Here is a 19,516-nt window from a genome sequence, read left to right as displayed (position 1 = left end):
ACAGTATCTTTACATGGTAAAGACATGGATGAATTTAAAACTACATGGTTAAAGGCCGCTGCATATTGGGATAAATTGGCAAAACCAGAATTTAAAAGTATAGTTAACGAATTATAGTATACTGTGATTTCAACTAATGTAAAATAATGTGATTTTTCTTTATTGTCAAGACACTCCATCGGAAGTCCATGGGTGATGGGCACTATGGTGGGGGGTGGGAGCTTGAATTAGGGCGCAATATATATTTTTAGATGAATAATAATGTATTAATGTATTAATGGAACTCTACGCTCTATAATGGCATGTATTATTTTCTTTTTCTTTTTTATATATTTTGTATTTTTTTTCTTTTCTTTTTTTTCTTTCTTTTTTTTTGATTTATTATAAAAAAACCAATAAAAAAAATTATATATATAAAAAAAAGCTTATACCCCTGAAAATCGTGTTGGTCTCCGAGGTAATGGTCGACTCGAATCTTAGCTGTTCTACTCAGACCAACACAGCTATCCTCTGAAACCACCCGTGAGGTAGGTTGGGCTGAGCGCATGCGACAGGCCCCAAAACCGCCCAGCGAGCTAACAAGGCGGAGTGGGGATTCGAACCTGGGCCTCCCAGATCCTTAGGGTTGCCAGGTCCCTCTTTGCTACCGGCGGGAGGTTTTGGGGGCAGAGCCTGAGGAGGGCGGGGTTTGGGGAGGGGGGGACTTCAATGCCATAGAGTCCAATCGGCAAAGGGGCCGTTTTCTCCAGGGGAACTGATCTCTGTTTACTGGAGATCAGTTGTAATAGCAGGAGATCTCCAGCTAGTACCTGGAGGTTGGCAACAAGAAAAACTCAAACCCACTGTTAATGTGAAATGGTAAGAACCAAACAGGGTAGGCTCAAAGTATCAAAGTAATAACAACTATATTCAAAGTTCAACAATACAATTACATGCAAATGCAACAGGTAATATACAGATGTGCGACTATACAGCAAAGCGCATAAGTTGTCCGATGACAACGATTGCAACAAAAGCACACAAAAGCACAAAAGCTTCGCGTCCACTCTTGGAGATAGCCACTGTGCTTTTGTTGCAATTGTCATTGAACAACTTATGCGCTTTGCTGTATAGTTGCACATCTGTATGCACATCCATGTTGCGTTTGCATGTAATTGTATTGTTGAACTTTGAATATAGTTGTTATTACTTTGATACTTTGAGCCGACCCTGTTTGGTTCTTACCAGTACCTGGAGGTTGGCAACTCTACAGATCCTAGTCAAACCCTCTAACCGCTACACTAACCACTAGAGAGCAAATGTGGGGTAGTGGTTAGAGTGTTCAGACTAGGGCCTGGGAGAACCAGGTTCCAATCCCTACTCTACCACGGTGGCATCGGGCCAATTGCACACTCTCAGACTCGCCTACCTCACAGGGTGGTTGTGGTGAGGAGAAAATGGAGGCGCGGAGAGTTAGGCAAGCCACCGTGGGTCCCCGTTGGGGAGAAAGGCGGTGTATCAGTGAGGTTAAAGAAATAAAACGGATGCGCATTTAAGACGTCGGTCTTTTGCATTTAATTTTGTTCCACAGCCGAAACGCGGCCGGCCTTTCCCGTCAAGGGCCTGTTGAGGAGAGCAAATGAGTTTTCTGTTGTCCAAGACGGGCGAAGCGTGCTATTTTTAAACCGCCCCTGAGCTATTAATAGTTTGTCATTAGCGATCGAGGCTCATCAATATCCAATTTGTCTGGCCCCGGGGGAGAGCCAGTCTGCGTGGCGGTGAGCTAACCCACCGACCGAACGCCGGCTGCTCGTTGGACGCGCGCGCTTTTTATAGCGGTCGGATAAACCCTCTCGTCACAGTCCCTCGAACAGGAAAAACATCCCAATTTGGGCAATTAGATGGGGCTTTGTCAGCCCAAAGGGGTCCCGTTCTCTGCAGCGCCCGCCCTGAGCCACGGTGACGTCTTTCTAGCCGGGTGGCGTGGCCTTTGGCCCTTCCGTGATGGCAGCGCCCGGGTGGCCGGGACCTTGAGGCTTTACCCTTTCAATCTGTTTCTTTAGGAACCCAAGTGTCTAGTCCTCAAGGAAGCAGAGAAAGGTAGTATCCCTTTTGGGAACTTGTGGACATTGCTGTGGCTTAAGACTGAACCTTTATGGACTTTGCTAGGCTGTGAAATTACCATTGCATGGATGAAATAATATGGGGCTGAAGAAACCAAGGTGAAACGGCCGTCCCCCATGTGTTGATCTATAAAACTTTGGATCCATACCTGTTGGATTTATACCTGAGAATAACTTATACCATTGGAACGGATCACCTTTGAAATATTTAAGAAGAGGACTTTTTTGCCCACAAAATGAATTATTCCATGTATATATTGTATATTGTTTAGTCACAGTTGTTAAGAATATTTGCTTCACACAGTTTCTCTTTTGTCTAGCACCTAATAATATTTGTATTTTGCTAAGCATTTGTGTACCTTTTACCCGTGCTAATTTCCAAACCACCAAGGTATAGGCACGGAGGTGCTTTTGTTTTGGTTTTGCTAACCTCCAGGTACTAGCTGGAGATCTCCTGCTATCACAACTGATCTTCAGCCAATAGTAGGGTTGCCAACCTCCAGGCATTGGGGGAGAAAATAGCCACCACTGTACTAGTATCGGGAGATTAGGAAGTCACTACAGGAGCGAAAAACACGTACAGGTGCAAAGACTGTTTGTATGCTACTGTGTCTAATATAATGCGCACTCATAAATACACAAAGTGAACAGCACATACAAATATATCAGGCACAAACATACAGAACCATCTCAAGGATGGTGGTAACCAGGAACGGTTCAATTCAAAAGTGCAATGTCAGTGAGCAGATATAACAGATATATAACTCCTCCTTGAATATTAAATATCTGTTATATCTGCTCACTTACCTGCATGAGACGAATACAGAATATAGAAGATTGATGTGTATACTTTGAGAGACATTGCACTTTTGAATTGAACTGTTCCTGGTTACCACCATCCTTGAGATGGTTCTGTATGTTTGTGCATGATATATTTGTATGTGTTGTTCACTTTGTGTATTTATGAGTGCGTATTATATTAGACACAGTAGCATATAAACAGCCTTTGCACCTATACGTGTTTTTCGCTCCTGTACTGACTTCCTAACCTCCAGGCACTAGCTGGCGATCCTCTGCTGTTAGAACTGATCTCCAGCCGACAAGAGATCAGCTCCCCTGGAGAAAACGGCCGCTTTGGCCATTGGACTCTATGGCATTGAAGTCCCTCCCCTCCCCAAACCCCGCCCTCCTCAGGCTCCGCCCCAAAAACCTCTCGCCAGTGGCGAAGAGGGACCTGGCAACCCTATTAGGCATGGAGATTTGCCCCACCTATCTATTCTGCAAAAACGCATGTTCATTTTATTTATTTTATTTACTTCCCACCTTTTCCTGCAGTGGTAGACACAGCTGCAAAAATAAATAAATAAATCCCCACAGCCAATCAAATCTCTAGTGGCCAATCGGCAGCCCCATTTGGTCCCACCCACTTTTTAAAAACACTCGGCGGGCACCGGGCACCATGCCACTTCCAGATCCGTTTAAGGGATAAGTGCTCCTTGTCTCAGAGTCTCTGCCGTTGTGTCCCCCACCACCACCAGCCCTCATGACCAGTGTCTCCATTCCTGTTTTGCTGCATTCCCGCATCCCCCCATGGTTGGAAACGGAAGCTGGTGTCAGTAAGGTGCGCTTGTTTTGGAGAAGAGCGCTCCAGAGAACTTGAGGCAGGGTTCATTGCAAATTTGAATGAGGGTGCAGGAAACATGGCTGGTGGACGGATGTCAGGGAGAGGGGGCCACGTTGTTTTCAGCGAGGGTCTTTCATGGTGCAAACGTTTGAACTTGGGGGTAATATTTGCACACTGAAAAAGAAATGCCCAATAGGGGCCGTGGCCCAGGGGTAGAGCATCTGCTTGGCATGCAGAAGGTCCCAGGTTCCATCCCCGGCCTCTCCAGTTAAAGGGACTAAGCAAGTAGGTGATGGGAAAGACCTCCGCCTGAGACCCTGGAGAGCCGCTGCCGGTCTGAGCAGACAATACTGACCTTGATGGTCCAAAGGTCTGATTCAGTCTAAGGCAGCTCCGTGTGTTCATGTGTCCATGTGATACAGGATCGCTGGGGAGAAAGTTGCAGGAGTCCCTAAGTCCATTTGCTCAAACCTTTCCACCCACCCGCACCGTACATGTCCGTGGGCCGGCCACAGTTATTAAGAAGTGAATTTTATTACTATTAAGCCTCGAGGCAATAGCGTTGCCAATATTGGGAGGACTCCCTGCTCTCCTCTGCCCTCTTTTATCTCTTGCCAACAACTCTCTTTGGACGTGCTTCCAAAGTCACCAGTTGTACCCTCCCCTCCCATGGGCTTCAATACATTTCTGCTTTAAACCCCCCCCCCCATTTTTGGTACCCAATCTGCGCATCCTCGAAAAAGATGCAAAGTGTACCCTCTGCTGCCCTATAGCGGAGAAATTGCAATACTGCAACTTTCCCCCACAATCCCACCCAATGGGAATTTATCCCAGGATATTAAAAGGATATTTATTCTTCAGGCGTTAGTGTGTTTTCTCAGCATAAATATGAGGTTGGCCAGACAGGGCAGGGAGAAGCGTCCGATGCGATGTGGATTTACTCTGGAGGAGGGGAGAACCATTTCGTGAGCCCCTTCAGGTCCCCACAAAGGAGGAAACGGGGCACAAAATAAAGAAACGTTTCCCCGTTTTGTTTTGTTTCAAGAAATGGATTGGTATGAGAAGCCAAAATGTTGCGGCCTTTTTTTGCATGAATGATCCCTGCTCTGCTTGCATTTTAACATTTAACATTCTGGGAGGAATATTATTTTATTTGTCTGTTGTGTAAAATGCATGAAAACCCAGACTTAAATTGTATGGGCCAATGGGAAATGCATTTTCATCCCCTGGCAGGCGCTCCATCTGTGAATGTGACGTTCCGGACTAATCAATACAGAGAAATTCAGGGCTACCCAAATATACTAGTTACAGGAGTAACGCCCAGAATGAATTTTATTTTATTTCCTTCCTTTCCTCCGTTTTGTGGGAAGCGATGGGCCAAATCTGAGGCGGGTTAGAAAGGATGGCGGACGTAATGTGGCTTAAAATTCAGGGCTTGCACTAGTCAGATAGACTGCTCCTACTCTGAAGGCACTGCAAAAAAAAAAGATGATCCTGCTGCTGGCCAGAATCACCTACCTATATCTCCTTCCGCCCATATTAAATAGCCAAATGTGCTCTTCACTGGATTCAATGGCACTGCCAATGAAAAAGTGCCCGACCTGCTGCCTCTCTACGCCTCGTGGTTGCTCTCTGGCCCTTGGTTTCCCACCAGAACTTGAAAATGTTGTCAATAATATATTTTCACGGCTTCTTATTACCAATCTGATGCCCCTGCTGAAGTTGACCCACTTACTGGCACGGTGTCCGAGACACAGGTTTTTCCCCAGTGGAGCAAGGGGGCCTGTTCTTGCCAGGACCCCACTGTACATCCAGGTACATCTGAAGCAGGCCCGTTGGCTTCCCAAAGGACGCGTTTAAAGAGGAGGCGTGAAACAAGAGCCCCCCAAACCAAATACAACTTAAATTTCTCTGGCTCCTTGCCCCTCTTATGAAACCGTGCATAACTCCCGTCAACAGGGGATCCTTTTTATTCAGTTAAAGATTAACATTTTCCCCGCCACCGCTGTGATCTCCCTGGCTGAGTTCCCCCCACCCCCCTTCTCATTTTGCAAAGGCAATAAAGAGAAAAAAGGTTGGTGTTTACTCTGGGAGAAAGGAATAACAGCTGAAGTTGGGGGGAGAGAGAGACGGGTCTGGAATTGGCCGGGTGCCCGGAGTTGTGGGAGAACAGCCGGCAATTCTTTCTTCCCCACAAGCTGCAGCGGAGATGCACAGCAGAGAATCTGCATGCAGTTGGGGGGCCCTGAAAAGGACCATACCATTTGACAGATGGGGAAACTGAGGCGGACTGCAGACCAGAGAATCTGAATGCACCGAATCTGCATGCATTTGGGGGGGGAGCCCTGGAAACGATCCTACCATTTTACAGATGGGGAAACTGAGGCGGCCCAGGGGGCTCCTGAGAATCTGGGGGTGACGGCGGACTCGGCACTGCAGTCTCCGTCCGCGAGGGCCCAGCTGAGGGCCCTCTGCGCATGTTCAGGGGATGCTCTTGCTGTGGAACAGGAGAGGGAGTCTTTGACTCTCCGGGAGTCAGGGTGATTTAAGCACGCCTCCGCCTCACGAAAGAGGCGATTAATTTCTCAGTGCGGCCTCATCTTGCAGAGCTGAGTCACGGCTTGGAGGGGAGGGAAAATATCCTTGTTTTGTTTGTGATGGTTTGGGGGATAGTAAATAGATTTGGCAGCGGAGGGGGGGGGAATGAAGTGGAGTGGCCAATTTTTGGGTCCCCTTGAACTCTTGCAGGAAAAAAAGAAAGATCATCTCTCATGCTGAGATTTGTTTTCCCCACATCGCTCTCCGCCAGGAAAATGCAGTCCACAAGAGGACCCCTGCAGAGGGGGCGGCCCCCAAGCCGGCCCCATTCATCTTTGCCCTCCCCCAGTTACTATGAAGACTGCGATGCTATGGAGACTGCAATCCTTAGGGGATTTGGGGGGGCTTACTTATGAGCAACCGTGCACCAAACTGCTTGGCAAATGGGTTGGGAGGAGGAACACATGAAGCTGCCTTATACTGGATCAGACCCCTGGTCCATCACAGTCAGTATTGTCTACTCAGACCGGCAGCAGCTCTCCAGGGTCTCAGGCAGGGGTCTTTCCCATCACCTACTTGCCTGGTCCCTTTAACTGGAGATGCCAGGGGTTGAACCTGGGACCTTCTGCATGCCAAGCAGAGGCTCTACCACTGAGCCACGGCCCCTTCCTGCCCTCCACCCTGCTGGGGAGGGGGAACTCGCCCCCTAGAGCTGCTCCTGGCCCGCAAATAGGTGCGGGGGCTCACCACTGTCTCGCTGAGGTTGCCGCCTGAGGCTCTTTGGGAGCTTAGCGCACCTGAGTCTTTCCTGGGCGGAGGCCACCCGGGCAAAGGCCCCGATCCCCTTCCCGAAGCAAGCCTCAGTGGGTCTACTTGGAAGCAAGTCCCATTTTCCTCTATGGGGCTGAGTCCCGGGGAAAGCCTGCGGCCCTAATCCCTGGGGGGGGGGGGCAAGGAGAATTTCTCCCATCTTCCCAAGGGTCGGCCCCCGGGAGATGGGCTGCAGAAGTGTGTCCCCTGAGCACGTGCAGAGCGTTTCTGAGCCACAGCCCTTCAACTCGGAAGGGCCCGGAGCGCCTGTTGCAGCCCAGGCCCACATTCCTGGCCCCCTTGGCTCAACCCCATGACAGCCTCAGCTCCCCCCTCTGCAAAAGGGGTCCCTCCAAATCCCCACTCCAGCCCCATGTCCTCCAGCCTCCTTTCCCCAAACCCCAACCGTCCTCTGTTTCCCCATGAAGAACAAGGGGTCCGCCGTGCCCCCCCCCAAGTCCAATGCGCCGGTTCCCCAGGGCGCGCCACCCTCTCCAAAGCAGCCTCTTCGTCCCCAAGCCCTGGAGAGGAGGAGGCGCGCGCTGCCCTCTGCACCTGCTCAGGGGCGCCCTGCCCCGACGTGCAACCGCGGGCCAAACCGCTGGGCGAGCGGGCTGGGGGGCTTTGGCCCTCCGCCTCGCCGGGGGGGGGGTCGCCGCGACCCTGGGCTGCGCGCAAGAACCCGTCCAGGTTTCCTCCTGCGCGCAAGAACCGTCCAGGAGCCGGTCCTGTGCCAGAGCCTTGGAAAGCCCGGGGGGGCGGCGCTGGGGGGAGGACACACACACACACACACACGGCCCTCTGCACCCGCCCAGAGACCCCCTCCCCTGGGGGGGGGGTCGCCGGTCGCGGCAACCCAGGGCTGCGCGCAAGAACCGTCCAGGAGCCGGTCCTGTGCCAGAGCCTTGGAAAGCCCGGGGGGGGGGGCGACGCTTGTGGGGGGGACACACACATACACACGGCCCTCTGCACCCGCCCAGAGGCCCCCTCCCTTGGGGGGGTCGCCAGTCGCCGCAACCCTGGGCTGCGCGCAAGAACCGTCCAGGAGCCGGTCCTGTGCCAGAGCCTTGGAAAGCCCGGGGGGGCGGCGCTGGGGAGGGGGACACACACATACACACGGCCCTCTGCACCCGCCCAGAGGCCCCCTCCCTTGGGGGGGGGTCGCCGGTCGCCGCAACCCTGGGCTGCGCGCAAGAACCCAGCCGGGTTTCCTCCTGCGCGCAAGAACCGTCCAGGAGCCGGTCCTGTGCCAGAGCCTTGCAAAGCCCGGGGGGGGGGGCGGCCCTGGGACACACACACACACACACACACACACACACACACACACACACACACGGCCCTCTGCCCCCGCCCAGAGGCCCCATTGCCGTCCCCCTTGGCCACCCCCCTTCGAAGGGGCGGTCCCCCCGGTGCCTACATAAGGCCGGCCGGCAGCTGCGCTCGGCTCAGTCGCTCGCCTCCGCCCCAAGCCTGCTCGCACCGCCGCCTCTTCCTCCTCCTCCTCCTCCTCCTCTTCCTCCTCCTCCGTGCGCCCCGTCGAGGCTCTGCCCAATGCGCCTGGCGGAGATGATCAAGAAGATGGGTCCCAGCGAGGCGGAGCGGGGCATCCCGCCCAAGAACCGCTCCCGCATGGTGGTGCTGGGCTCGTCCAAGGTGGGCAAGACGGCCATCGTCTCCCGCTTCCTCACCGGCCGCTTCGACGACCAGTACACCCCCACCATCGAGGACTTCCACCGCAAGTTCTACAGCATCCGCGGGGAGGTCTACCAGTTGGACATCCTGGACACCTCCGGCAACCACCCCTTCCCGGCCATGCGGCGCCTCTCCATCCTCACAGGTGAGGCGGTGTGAAGCAGAAGGGCCCGGGCAAGGGGTTTGGGGGGGTTTTTTTTGACGCTGGTGGGGTGGGGTCCAACCGGGGGCTGAGGTTTCCCCCCTCGGAAAACCTCGCCGACCTGTTGGACCAGGGTGGGGGGACTGCGGCTGATTTTCCAGCCGCTTCTCTTAGGACCCCCGCAAAGCCACCCTGAGGGTCCCGCCTTGCTGGCTTCGACGGGGCTTACTCCCAAGTCGACGCTGGCTCCTCCGCGAGGGTTTTCCCGAATGCAGATTTGGGCAGAGTTCGAATCTCGCTCCTCTGCACTTCGTGGTTGTGGTGCCTTAGGCTGGAGTAGCTTTGCGTAGGATTGCAATGGTGAAAAGGCTTCGCTTTCGTTGCCTGGGGTTTTTTTTTTAAGGGGGGGTGCAGAAACCCCCCCAGAAAGGCTTCCCGGCTTGCCTGCAAAGCGATCCGGCTGCGGACAAACTGCATTTCAGTGAGAGGGTTTGCAGAAAGGAGCCGGGAAATTCTTTAAAAGGTTGCAATTCCAGGGAGAACGGGGGGGGGGGGTAATTTATTAGCAAGGAAATGCAATTTAGGGATTGCAGAGTGCCTCATTGGGGGGGGGATCCCCTTGCATTTTCTCTTTGCTGCACCCCCCCTCCAAAGTAGCAAGCCTCTTTAAACTGCCTGTACCTGCAGAATCGGCCACTTGCAAATGTGCAACCTTTCTCTAGTCCGAAATGAAGGATCTTTTCCCAGGGTGGCCGTGTTGGTCTGCAGCGAGACTAGCTAGATTCGAATCCAGAGCTGGGGAAGGGCGCTTTGACCCTGCAAAGATTAGACCCTGGAAATCTTCTCTCTAAGGCACTACTGGACTCGAATCTGGCCCTATACCGAAATGTGATTTGCTTTTCTGGGCTCAGAGAACTGTTTCCCTCGCCGAGGTCTAACCCTGCCTCTCTCCATCTTCCCCTCCCCAGGAGACGTCTTCATCCTCGTCTTCAGCCTGGACAACCGTGACTCCTTCGAGGAGGTCCAGCGCCTTAAGCAGCAGATCATGGAGACCAAGTCCTGCTTGAAGAACAAAACCAAGGAGAGCGCCGACGTCCCCCTGGTCATCTGCGGGAACAAGGGCGACCGGGACTTCTACCGGGAGGTCGGCCCCCGGGAGATCGAGCAGCTGGTGGGCCCCGACCCCAAGAAGTGCGCCTACTTCGAGATCTCGGCCAAGAAGAACAGCAGCTTGGACCAGATGTTCCGGGCCCTCTTCGCCATGGCCAAGCTGCCCAGCGAGATGAGCCCGGACCTCCACCGCAAAGTCTCGGTCCAGTACTGTGAGCTCCTGCAGAAGAAAGCCCTCAAGGGCAAGAAACTCCTCAAGGAAGGCGGCCGGGAGGCTGGCGGGGAGGCCTACGGCATCGTGGCCCCCTTTGCCCGCCGCCCCAGCGTGCACAGTGACCTCATGTACATCCGGGAGAAAGCCATCCGAGGCGGGCAGGCCAAGGACAAAGAGCGGTGCGTGATCAGCTAGGAGGGCGTCGGCGTGACCCCTGGCTGTTTTGCTATCGAGACTCAGCCGCCCAACGGGTGGCATCCGCCTTGTGCCAAGGGTGGCATCGCCCGCCCCTCCGGGGCGCTGTGCCCTCCAACCTCCTCTTTCTTTGGAATGGGGGACTCTCTTTTTTTTTCCATCTGTTCCCCGGTTTTGGAGGAAGGGGGGAGTCGAGACTGTTGGGGGACGGCACTCCCTGGCGCAAGATGAGACTTTGGACTGGCGGCGGAGGGGTCTTTCGGAAAAGGGAGACCGACCGTGGCAGTAAAAAGGACGTCCCCCTCAAACCTCTTATTTTGTGTAAGACTTGAGGTTGTGGGGGGATTGGTGTTTGGAGGGGGGGTCTGCCCCGAGGGCGAAACCTGCCCATTCGGACTTCTGGACATCTGTCCGTAATGTCTCTGTGCTCTTGGGAAGCACTTGAAAAGAAAACCTGTCTGCTGTTGAAAATGTTGGCAAAATTCTCCACACCCTTTACCCCCCTACCCCACATGTGGGAACAGCAAGGGGGGGTAGGCCGTTGGGCAAGTTTTCTTGTGTTTACATTGTCTGTCTGTCTTGATTTTTTTTCTTGGAAAAAAAACTGAATGTTTTTGGGGGAAAAAACCCACAGGCACTTTACACGCGGAGTATTTTGGTCCTCGGACCTGAACAAAAACCAGAGCTTCGTTGGTTCTGCGGCGTGCGACGTTTGTCTCTTTTTTGTTATATTTTTTCTACAAAATAATAATAATAAAAAAACACTTTTCAAACTATGACGTCTTCAGTCTGGCTTTTGGTGTGATTCGGTTTGCAGGGCGGGGGTTGGGGGGGAAGGTGTGTGTAAATGAGGTGAAGAAATAGTGGTAGCATTAAAATTGTACGGTGCTTCTCTGCCATCTTTCGGGGCGAGCCATTTTCTTAGGGGGTTCCCACCCCCCTAACTCTCCTAGAGGCAATATCGCTCAGTGGTTAGGGTGCTAGCTTTGACTTGAAGGGAGGGATGTCAGGAGCTGAAATGGTGGTTGCGTTAAGGTCATATGATTCTTCTCTCCCATCTTTCAGAAAAATACATTTTTAGAGGACCCTGTCCCCAAAAACTCTCAGGGACAGTATTGCCTAGTGGTTAGGATGCCAGCTTTGACTTGGGGGGGGGGGTGCTGGACATGAAATGTGATCCCTGTGCCTCAGTTCCCAATGTATCAGTAAAATTGTGATGGGGAGGTGTGTGTGTGTGTGTGTGTGTGTGTGTGTGTGTTGGCACATTTCCAAAAACCGCTTTCAACTGGGGTGTGTTTTGCAGATCCAAGCGGTTTCCCTGCCCAATTGTTGAACTAATGTCATTGCATCTGGGAGAGTGACCCCTGCTGGCCATGTAGCCAAGTGAACGGGTAATCTCACCAATCTTGCTCACGTTAATGGGAGAATGGGGCATTTCCCATCTTTAAATAAATACAACTGCCCCATTCGGGTCACCCGAATACTGAGTCAGACCCTCGGTCCATCAAAGTCGGCATTTACTTAGACCCAGCAGCAGCTCTCAGGCAGGGGTCTTTCCCATCACCTCCTTGCCTGGTCCTTTTAACTGGAGATGCCAGGGATTGAACCCGGGACCTTCGGCATGCCAAGCAGATGCTCTACCCCTGAGCCACAGCCCCTCCCCAAGATTTCACTCCCCCTCCCCCATGTGGATGAACACATGAAGCTGCCTTATACTGAATCAGACCCTGGGTCCATCAAAGTCAGCATTTACTTAGACCAGCAGCAGCTCTTAGGAAGAGGTCTTTCCCATCACCTACTTGCCTAGTCCCTTTAATTGGAGATGCCGGCAATTGAACCCGGGACCTTCGGCACGCCAAGCAGATGCTCTACAAACTGAGCCACAACCCCACCCCATCGGGTCATCCTGTTGGACATGATTACCTGCAGGGGCTAGTCAGGAACATACAAACTGTGACCACCCACTCTTTGTTCCTGTCCTTCAACTGATAGGCTGCTCCTGAACGTGGAGGTTCTGTTTAACTGTGGCTAATAACAGTTAACAGTGTGAGTCCTACAAGATCTTCCATTTCTGAGATGTTATGTCAGGGTTTTCTTTCGTTCCTCCCCCCAGAGACACTGACCACGGAAGTTTTAAATGGTCAATAAAGTGATCTAAATAAGGCACAAAGCCGGCCCGGGAGGGGAGGGGGGGGGTTCTCAGTAAACTGCAAACGTTCCCTCGTGGAAAATGAGTTTCTCCCATGTCCAAAACAATGTACGGAGCTTAAATATGTCATGTTCTGGGACCTTGGCCAGAAAGGATGAAAGCAAACACTGAACCACAGCAAACAACATTCAGTTTTAATGCAATAAAAGACCAATACAATAAAACACCAAATTAAAAAAAACAAAACACCACGCAAAAAACCCCCAGTTTCAAGAAACTAGCTCGCTTGAGACCGGTGTAGTATGCGTGCCTTCACTCTACGCACAACTCTTCCGATTGGATATAGAATCATAGAGCTGGAAGGGACCACCACGGTCATCTAGACCAACCCCCTGCACAATGCAGGAATTTCACAACTACCTCCCCCGACACCCACACACACACCCAGTGACTCCCTACTCCATGCCCAGAAGATGCCCAAGATGCCCTCCCTCTCACGATCTGCCTAAGGTCATATATTCTTTTTACAATTCCAGTTTTTAATTTAGATATTTACATTCCACTTCCCGCCCTCGACGGGGACCGAAAACAGCTTACAACATTGTTCTTCCCGCTTCCATTTTACCCTCACAACAACCCCCCCTGTGAGGTAGGCTAGGCTGGGAGAGGGGGCCTGGCCCCCGGTCACCCTGTGAGCTTCTGCGGCGCGCGCGCGGGGGGGGGGATTCGAACCTGAGTCTCCCAGATCCTAGCCACACACTGTAACCACTGCACCACACTGTCTGGATTGGCCCCTAATAGGGAGGAGAAATATTTCCTCTTTCTGCAGCTTGGCTGGAGAGATCCTGCAACTTGGTTGGTCCTGACGCTCCTGAGACGTGGTGGAAGAGATGCTGAGTCACGTTACAAAACCGCCAGGTAACCCTACTGTTGGGGAGGGGCTGTGGTTTAGGGGTCAGAGCCCCCGCTCGGCATGCCGAAGGTCCCGGGTTCAATCCCCCGGCACTGCCAATTGAATGGATGCAATAATGGGTTATATGAAAGACCTCTGCCTGAGACCCTGGAGAGCGGCTGCCGGCCAGAGCAGGCAATAGGCCCAAAGGTCAGACTCGGTAGGAGGCAGCTTCTTGTGCTGACGTGTGCAGGAAAGTCAGCTGCGTGGAGCCAGCGTGGATAGTCAGGCTATGCTCTGGGAGACCCGGGTTATAATCCCTATACTGCCACGAAGCTTGTCTGGGTGAAATTGAGCCAATCACTCTATTTCAGCCGAGCCTACCTCAAAGGGTCATTGGGAAGGCAAAAGGGAAGAGAGAATCCTGTACGCAGCCCTGGGTTTCTCGCAGGAAGCAACTCTATTTAATTTCATTGATACTCCGCTTTTCTCCCCGAAGCGGCTGACACAATTCTCTTTTCCCTTTTAGCCTCAAGACAACCCTGAGAGGTAGGTTGGGCGGAGGGTGTGTGACCGGCCCGGGGTCACCCAGCAAGCGGCCGTAGCACAGTGGGGGATTCGAACCTGGGTCTCCCAGATCCGCCTGATGTTCTGGCGCCACAATTAGTGTTGCCAGCCTCCAGGTGGACCCTGGAGAACTCCCAGAATTACAACTGATCTCCAGGCGAGAGGTCAGTACTCCTGGAGAAAACAACCACTTTGGAAGGTGGACTCTATGGCGTTATACCCTGCTGAGGTCCTTCCCCTTCCCAACGCCCCCCCCAGCCCCCCAAAAAATTCTCCAGGAATTTCCCAACCTGGAGCTGGCAACCCTAGATGAGGTATGGCTACATACATTCCATACATCCTTGGAGGGTTGGCTTTCGACAGCTATCGGCCCTGAGGATCAAGCGGAGCCTCCCTGTTCATGAGCAGTATACCTCTAAACACCACATGCTGCGTCAGGCTCAGCAGGAGAGGGGCGTCGGCTGTTGCGCCCTGCTCCGGTTGGCCCCTGCGGGAAGCAGGACACCGAAGGAGCCGGACCTTCCCAAGTCGCCAAGTTCTTTTGAAGCCGCGTCTCTTTGTCCCACGCTGACATTGCTCGCCCCACTGAACTACAAAAAGGGAGAGATACTGATCTAAGGACGTGAAGCGACACAGGCTGCCCTGTTCCAGCAACCCAGAACGCAACGCTGGCACAGAATCGCCCCCTCCTGCCGTTCTACATTTGCTTTTCTTAACACACGGGCATTCGGGCCTGGATTCGAGTGTTTTGTGGCCCCGAGCAAGGCATGCTAGATTTGTGGTGGGTGGCATGCGGGTCCACGCCAAGGTATGGGATGCCGTCTGCCCTGGCTGGCAGATGGGGATGCTGACTAATGCCCTGTGGTACCCTGGCACCCCCTTCAGCGTTCCACCCGCCACTTGAACCAGAGGAACCTCAAAGGGAGAATCTAACGTGAAACTGTTGAATTAGAATGCATTAAGCAAATTCCAGACAATGCACCCTTACTGGACTTAACGGAGTTCCTTAATTACTATAGGTGCTGATATCTTGCATACTGCCACCCTTTGCATACGTTAATTTCTTCAGCGAGGCTCCTTTTGTAAGAGACTTTTAGATCAGCGACAGAAGACTAAAACGTCCTGGAGGTGCTGCAGGGCTGCTTCGTTCGGAGCAAGGAAGAGATACTCGGGGAAACTCAGCAGGAGGTTTTAACCCAAGTTGACCAAACTCAACCTTCACCTTGGAGGAAGGTTTCCACTTTGTTGCCATACTACCCAAGAGTAGGCCTGCAAAACTCCTAACACAGTCCCACTGTCTGCATACAGCATCTTCTGTATGTGTGTATGTGTTTTCTCTGTTTGCCTGGAAATTCAAAATTTGCTTGCCTGGAAATTCAAAATAAAGGGTGGAGGAACGCAAGACATCAGCCCCCGCAGTGAGTAAGGAAACCCGTGTCCCTGTGAAGCACAGCAGGGTGCATGGTCTTGAATGCACCTGGCAAGCTCTCTCTCTCTCAGCCTAGCCTACCTCACAGGGCTGTTGGGAGGATAAAACGGAGGCAAGAAGAAGAACGTAAGCCGCTTTGGGTCCCCATTAGGGGCAAAGGCAGGGTACAAATGAAGCAAAACATTTAAAATAATGCAATAAGCTGCTGCCGGGCTACACCCCGCTCTGGAGACGGGGAGTTGGTGCAAAACTCACGCCGGCTCCCTTCGCCAAATCGGCGCTGCCAGATTTTCCAGGGACCAGAAAGGCGTTCGAATCGGGACGAAGGGAGAATACGGGGAAAGTGAAACTCGATGACCTCTTCCTTCTCTTTCTCAGTCCCTCCACGCCCTACGTGCTGATAACCCAGGGCCCTCTTGCTCGCCAGCCCGAGTCCGAAAACAAGACGGCTGTTCGGCGTCTTTGGGCCGGGGCCAGCGTTTTGTACCCGTCCACCTTTGCACAAGCGGCAACCTTTGCGACGCAAGCCCTGCGTGGTCCAACCGTGGCCGGGCAAATTGCAGAGGGGTGTGCGCGGGTGAGAGAGTTCAGGCATTCCTCGTCCTCCTCAACATGTTGCATCAGCGCGCCCTTCCTTTCTCTCTCGGTTTCTCGTGACTTTTAACTGAAGGCTACAGAAAAGAGCAAGATCTTTGTTCTGGTGCCAAAGGTCCTGCCATCACGGGCCGGTGGAGAGCGGGGTTGGGCCCCATTGTTCAGGGTCTCCCCCCATCCCCAGCTGCATGCTTTATGTTGGCAAGTTACTTACCCACTTAGGGGCTGTTTAGCTTGGAAAGAAGGCAGTTAAGGGGAGACCTGAAAGAGGACTATAAAAGGAAGTACTTCTTCACACAACGCATAAACTGTGGAACTCCCTGCCCCAGGATGTGGTGATGGCTGCCAACATGGAAGGCTTTAAGAGGGAAGGGACATGTTCATGGGGGATAGGGCTATCCATGGCTACTAGTCAACATGAATACTAGCCATGATGCCTACCTATTCTCTCTAGTATCGGAGGAGCAGGCCTGTTATATCAGGTGCCGTGGAGCACAGGCAGGATAAATGCTGCTGCAGTCGTCTTGCTTGTGGGCTTCCTAGAGGCACCCGGTTGGCCCCTGCGTGAACAGACTGCTGGACTTGATGGACCTTGGTCTGATCCGGCGGGGCTTTTCTCATGTTCTTATGTCTTGTTTATGGGCTTCCCAAAGGCACCTGGTTGGCCACGGCATGAACACACCGTTGGGACTTGATGGACCCTGGTCTGATCCAGCAGGGCGTTTCTTATGTTCTGACATTCCTTTGCTCCTGTCACGGAGTTCAACTCCAGGGAGCTGTTTGTTCTCTGAGCCGCTTTCCTTTCAAAAGGCACCGAAAAGGATTTTCAAAGATGCCGGGTGTTTTTAGAACAGATCCCCCACCCCCCAACCTCGCTCCTCTTCCGTTTTCGATCTAGCCCCCGAAAGACCGCATCTTTTGGCTCCGGAGCCAAACGCAGCTCAGTAAGAAACCGAATACTGTTAAAAAAAAAACCCTAATGCAATCTTCAAAGTGTATTGGGAAGGGCGGATGGGATGCTAAAGCCACGTGCCTGCAAAGGGAATGATTTTTATGGGTTCCTTTTAGAGATGTTTTGCTGAAAGAAGCAGGGTAGAGGTCAAACGGCTGCCAGGAATCCCGAGTGCGAAGCATGCACAGATTTATACGAGTGCACTAAAACAATCCTGTAGGGTGTTGCCGAGTATATTTATGACTTGCAGTGTCCCGCTTCCCGTCAAAGGACTCCCAACAACCAGCATTTGGCCTGTGGAAACTTTACCGATTCTTAGTATGTCAATATTGTGTCGTTTCATTCATGGCAATAGGCATTCTTGCTCTGAATTTTGACCACCTTTGGCTCTTGGATTATAAAAGGCGGCCGACCCCAGATCTGGCTTTGTGAGGAAGGGCTGCAGCTTCATGTGTTCATAGGAATAATTTTCTAGGGGAGGGGCCATGGCTCAGTGGTAGGAGCATCTGCTTGGCATGCAGAAGGTCCCAGGTCCCAGTTTCAATCCCCGGCATCTCCAGTTAAAAGGACCAGGCAGGTAATGGGAAAGACCCCTACCCGAGACCCTGGAGAGCCGCTGCAAGTTTGAGTAGACAAGGCTAACCTTAATGGACCACGGGTCTGATTCAGTACAAGGCAGCTTTTTGCGTGTGCGTTCATGCAGAAGGCTCCGGGTTCAATCCACGGCATCGCCAGTAAAATGGGCCAGGTAAGAGGTGATGGGAAAGACCTCTGCCTGAGACCCCGGAGAGCCGCTGCCAGTCTGAGTAGACAATACTGACTTTGATGGACCAAAGGTCTGACTCAGTATAAGGCAGCTTATGCATGCAACCTTACATCAAGGCCTAGTCACCGTGCACTCAGAAAAACAAATCTGTAAAATGGGGTCAGCCATTCTCCCCAGCAGGGGTACGGCAACCCTGCCTGCAGCAAAAGACACCTTGCACTTTGCATTAGAGTTCGATTGAATCTCTCTGACAACCCATTGTTCTTGGGTGTGTTCAGGGTTGCAGAAAAAGACAATTTGTTAGTTTTATTCTCCTTTTTTTTAATAAGTAAAGAACACGGACTGCAGACAGACACCAGGGGGAGGGGAAATTAGTTGGGTAGCATTTTGTCTCCTTGGCACATCCTTACGCTGGTCCTTTCCGACCACCCTGGAAAATGCATTGAATTCCAAACACATCGCGCTTCTAAAAAAGCAAGTTTCACTGTTTAGCTCATCTGTTTTTGTAACTGGCAAAAGCATCAAAATGCTGTTGATTAAAGCTGTTTTTATTTGTTTGTTCTCGTAATAACATGCAGGGCACCAAAATATTTGACGGGACCCTTAGCCAAATCTCTTGTAGCCGGCTGACACCCCACCCGTCTACTTTGGAGTTCTCGCCCCTCCAAAAACTCAACGAGCCTTTTCAAGTTTTTAAACCACGGACTTTAAATATGCATTTTTAAATTTGTCTTTGAAAGGCTGCGTAGCTGAATCCGGTTGAAATGCAGGAAAGGCATTTTGCCAAATTGTCCTCTACGGGGGAAGCGGGATCGAATCAGCTGACAGACAAAGAACGTACTGCATTTTATTTTTTTAAAAAATGCAACCTCTGCATTTTATTATTTTAAAAATTTAAATCAACCCAGAATCAAGAAGTGTTCATTCAACAAAAAAAGAACCTCAAAATATATACAGACATGTCTAAACAGAGGGCTTTTCTCTTCATTCCTCCTGTATTCACCAGGAATCGGGACCAAAAGGCCGTTCTAAATTTTAGCCCCTCTACGCTTTTCCAATAAACACATTTTCTTTCTCTGTACTGATATCAATGTCCCCGACGGATTTCTCTTCTAAAGTTCAACTTTTCTGTTTGCTTGTTAAAGACTCATGTGGCCAATTTTTGCACACAGCAAAATCAGGACTGTGGCAGCACGGTCCTCGGTCAAAACAAAACCCCTCCCTGCACTCAGAAAAAAACCCTGCCCCCCAGGATACATTCTCCCATAGAAGCTGGCTTTCTAGGTGCGAGGAGTATTCCAAAACCAAAAAAACCCTCCCTGCACACAAACCCCCCCCAGCCCTGCAGGATAAATTTTCCCAGAGGAGCTAACTTTCTAGGTGCAAGGAGTATTCCAAAACAAAAAAAAAACCCTCCCTGCACACAGAAACCCCCCCAGCCCTGCAGGATAAATTCTCCCAGAGAAGCTAGCTTTCTAGGTGCAAGGAGTATTCCAAAACAAACAAAAAAACCCTCCCTGCACACAAACCCCCCCTGCCCCGCAGGCTAAATTCTCCCCGAAAAGCTAGCTTTCTAGGTGCACGGAATATCCCAACATGCCATCAGCTCCGTGCCGCAGCACAAACCAGTTTTACGTCGCTGCCAGGACAACAGCCCAAGTCAGAGTATTAAGGTACATGTTAAGTACATCGATGTGCCGGACACGCCATGTCCTGTTTCGGAATGACGGGAGCCGCTGT

General features: G+C 51.9%; 1 protein-coding gene across 2 annotated transcripts; it reads left to right on the top strand.

Moving 5' to 3' along the window:
• Nucleotides 1–8,625: 8,625 nt before the first annotated feature.
• RASD1 (ras related dexamethasone induced 1) lies at nucleotides 8,626–10,427 on the top strand. 2 transcript variants are annotated; one of them, XM_056866265.1, is made up of 2 exons: nucleotides 8,626–8,911; nucleotides 9,877–10,427. In XM_056866265.1, the coding sequence occupies exons 1-2, from the start codon at nucleotides 8,626–8,628 to the stop codon at nucleotides 10,425–10,427; spliced, it is 837 nt and encodes a 278-aa protein (XP_056722243.1). The 2 variants fall into 2 exon arrangements, with proteins under 2 accessions (XP_056722243.1, XP_056722244.1); XM_056866266.1 differs by having other exon boundaries at nucleotides 9,951–10,373.
• The last annotated feature ends 9,089 nt before the right edge of the window (nucleotides 10,428–19,516 follow it).

Source organism: Euleptes europaea, chromosome 21, assembly GCF_029931775.1.
Source record: "Euleptes europaea isolate rEulEur1 chromosome 21, rEulEur1.hap1, whole genome shotgun sequence".
NCBI lineage: Eukaryota > Metazoa > Chordata > Lepidosauria > Squamata > Sphaerodactylidae > Euleptes > Euleptes europaea.
This window is presented reverse-complemented; position numbering and strand designations above follow the sequence as displayed.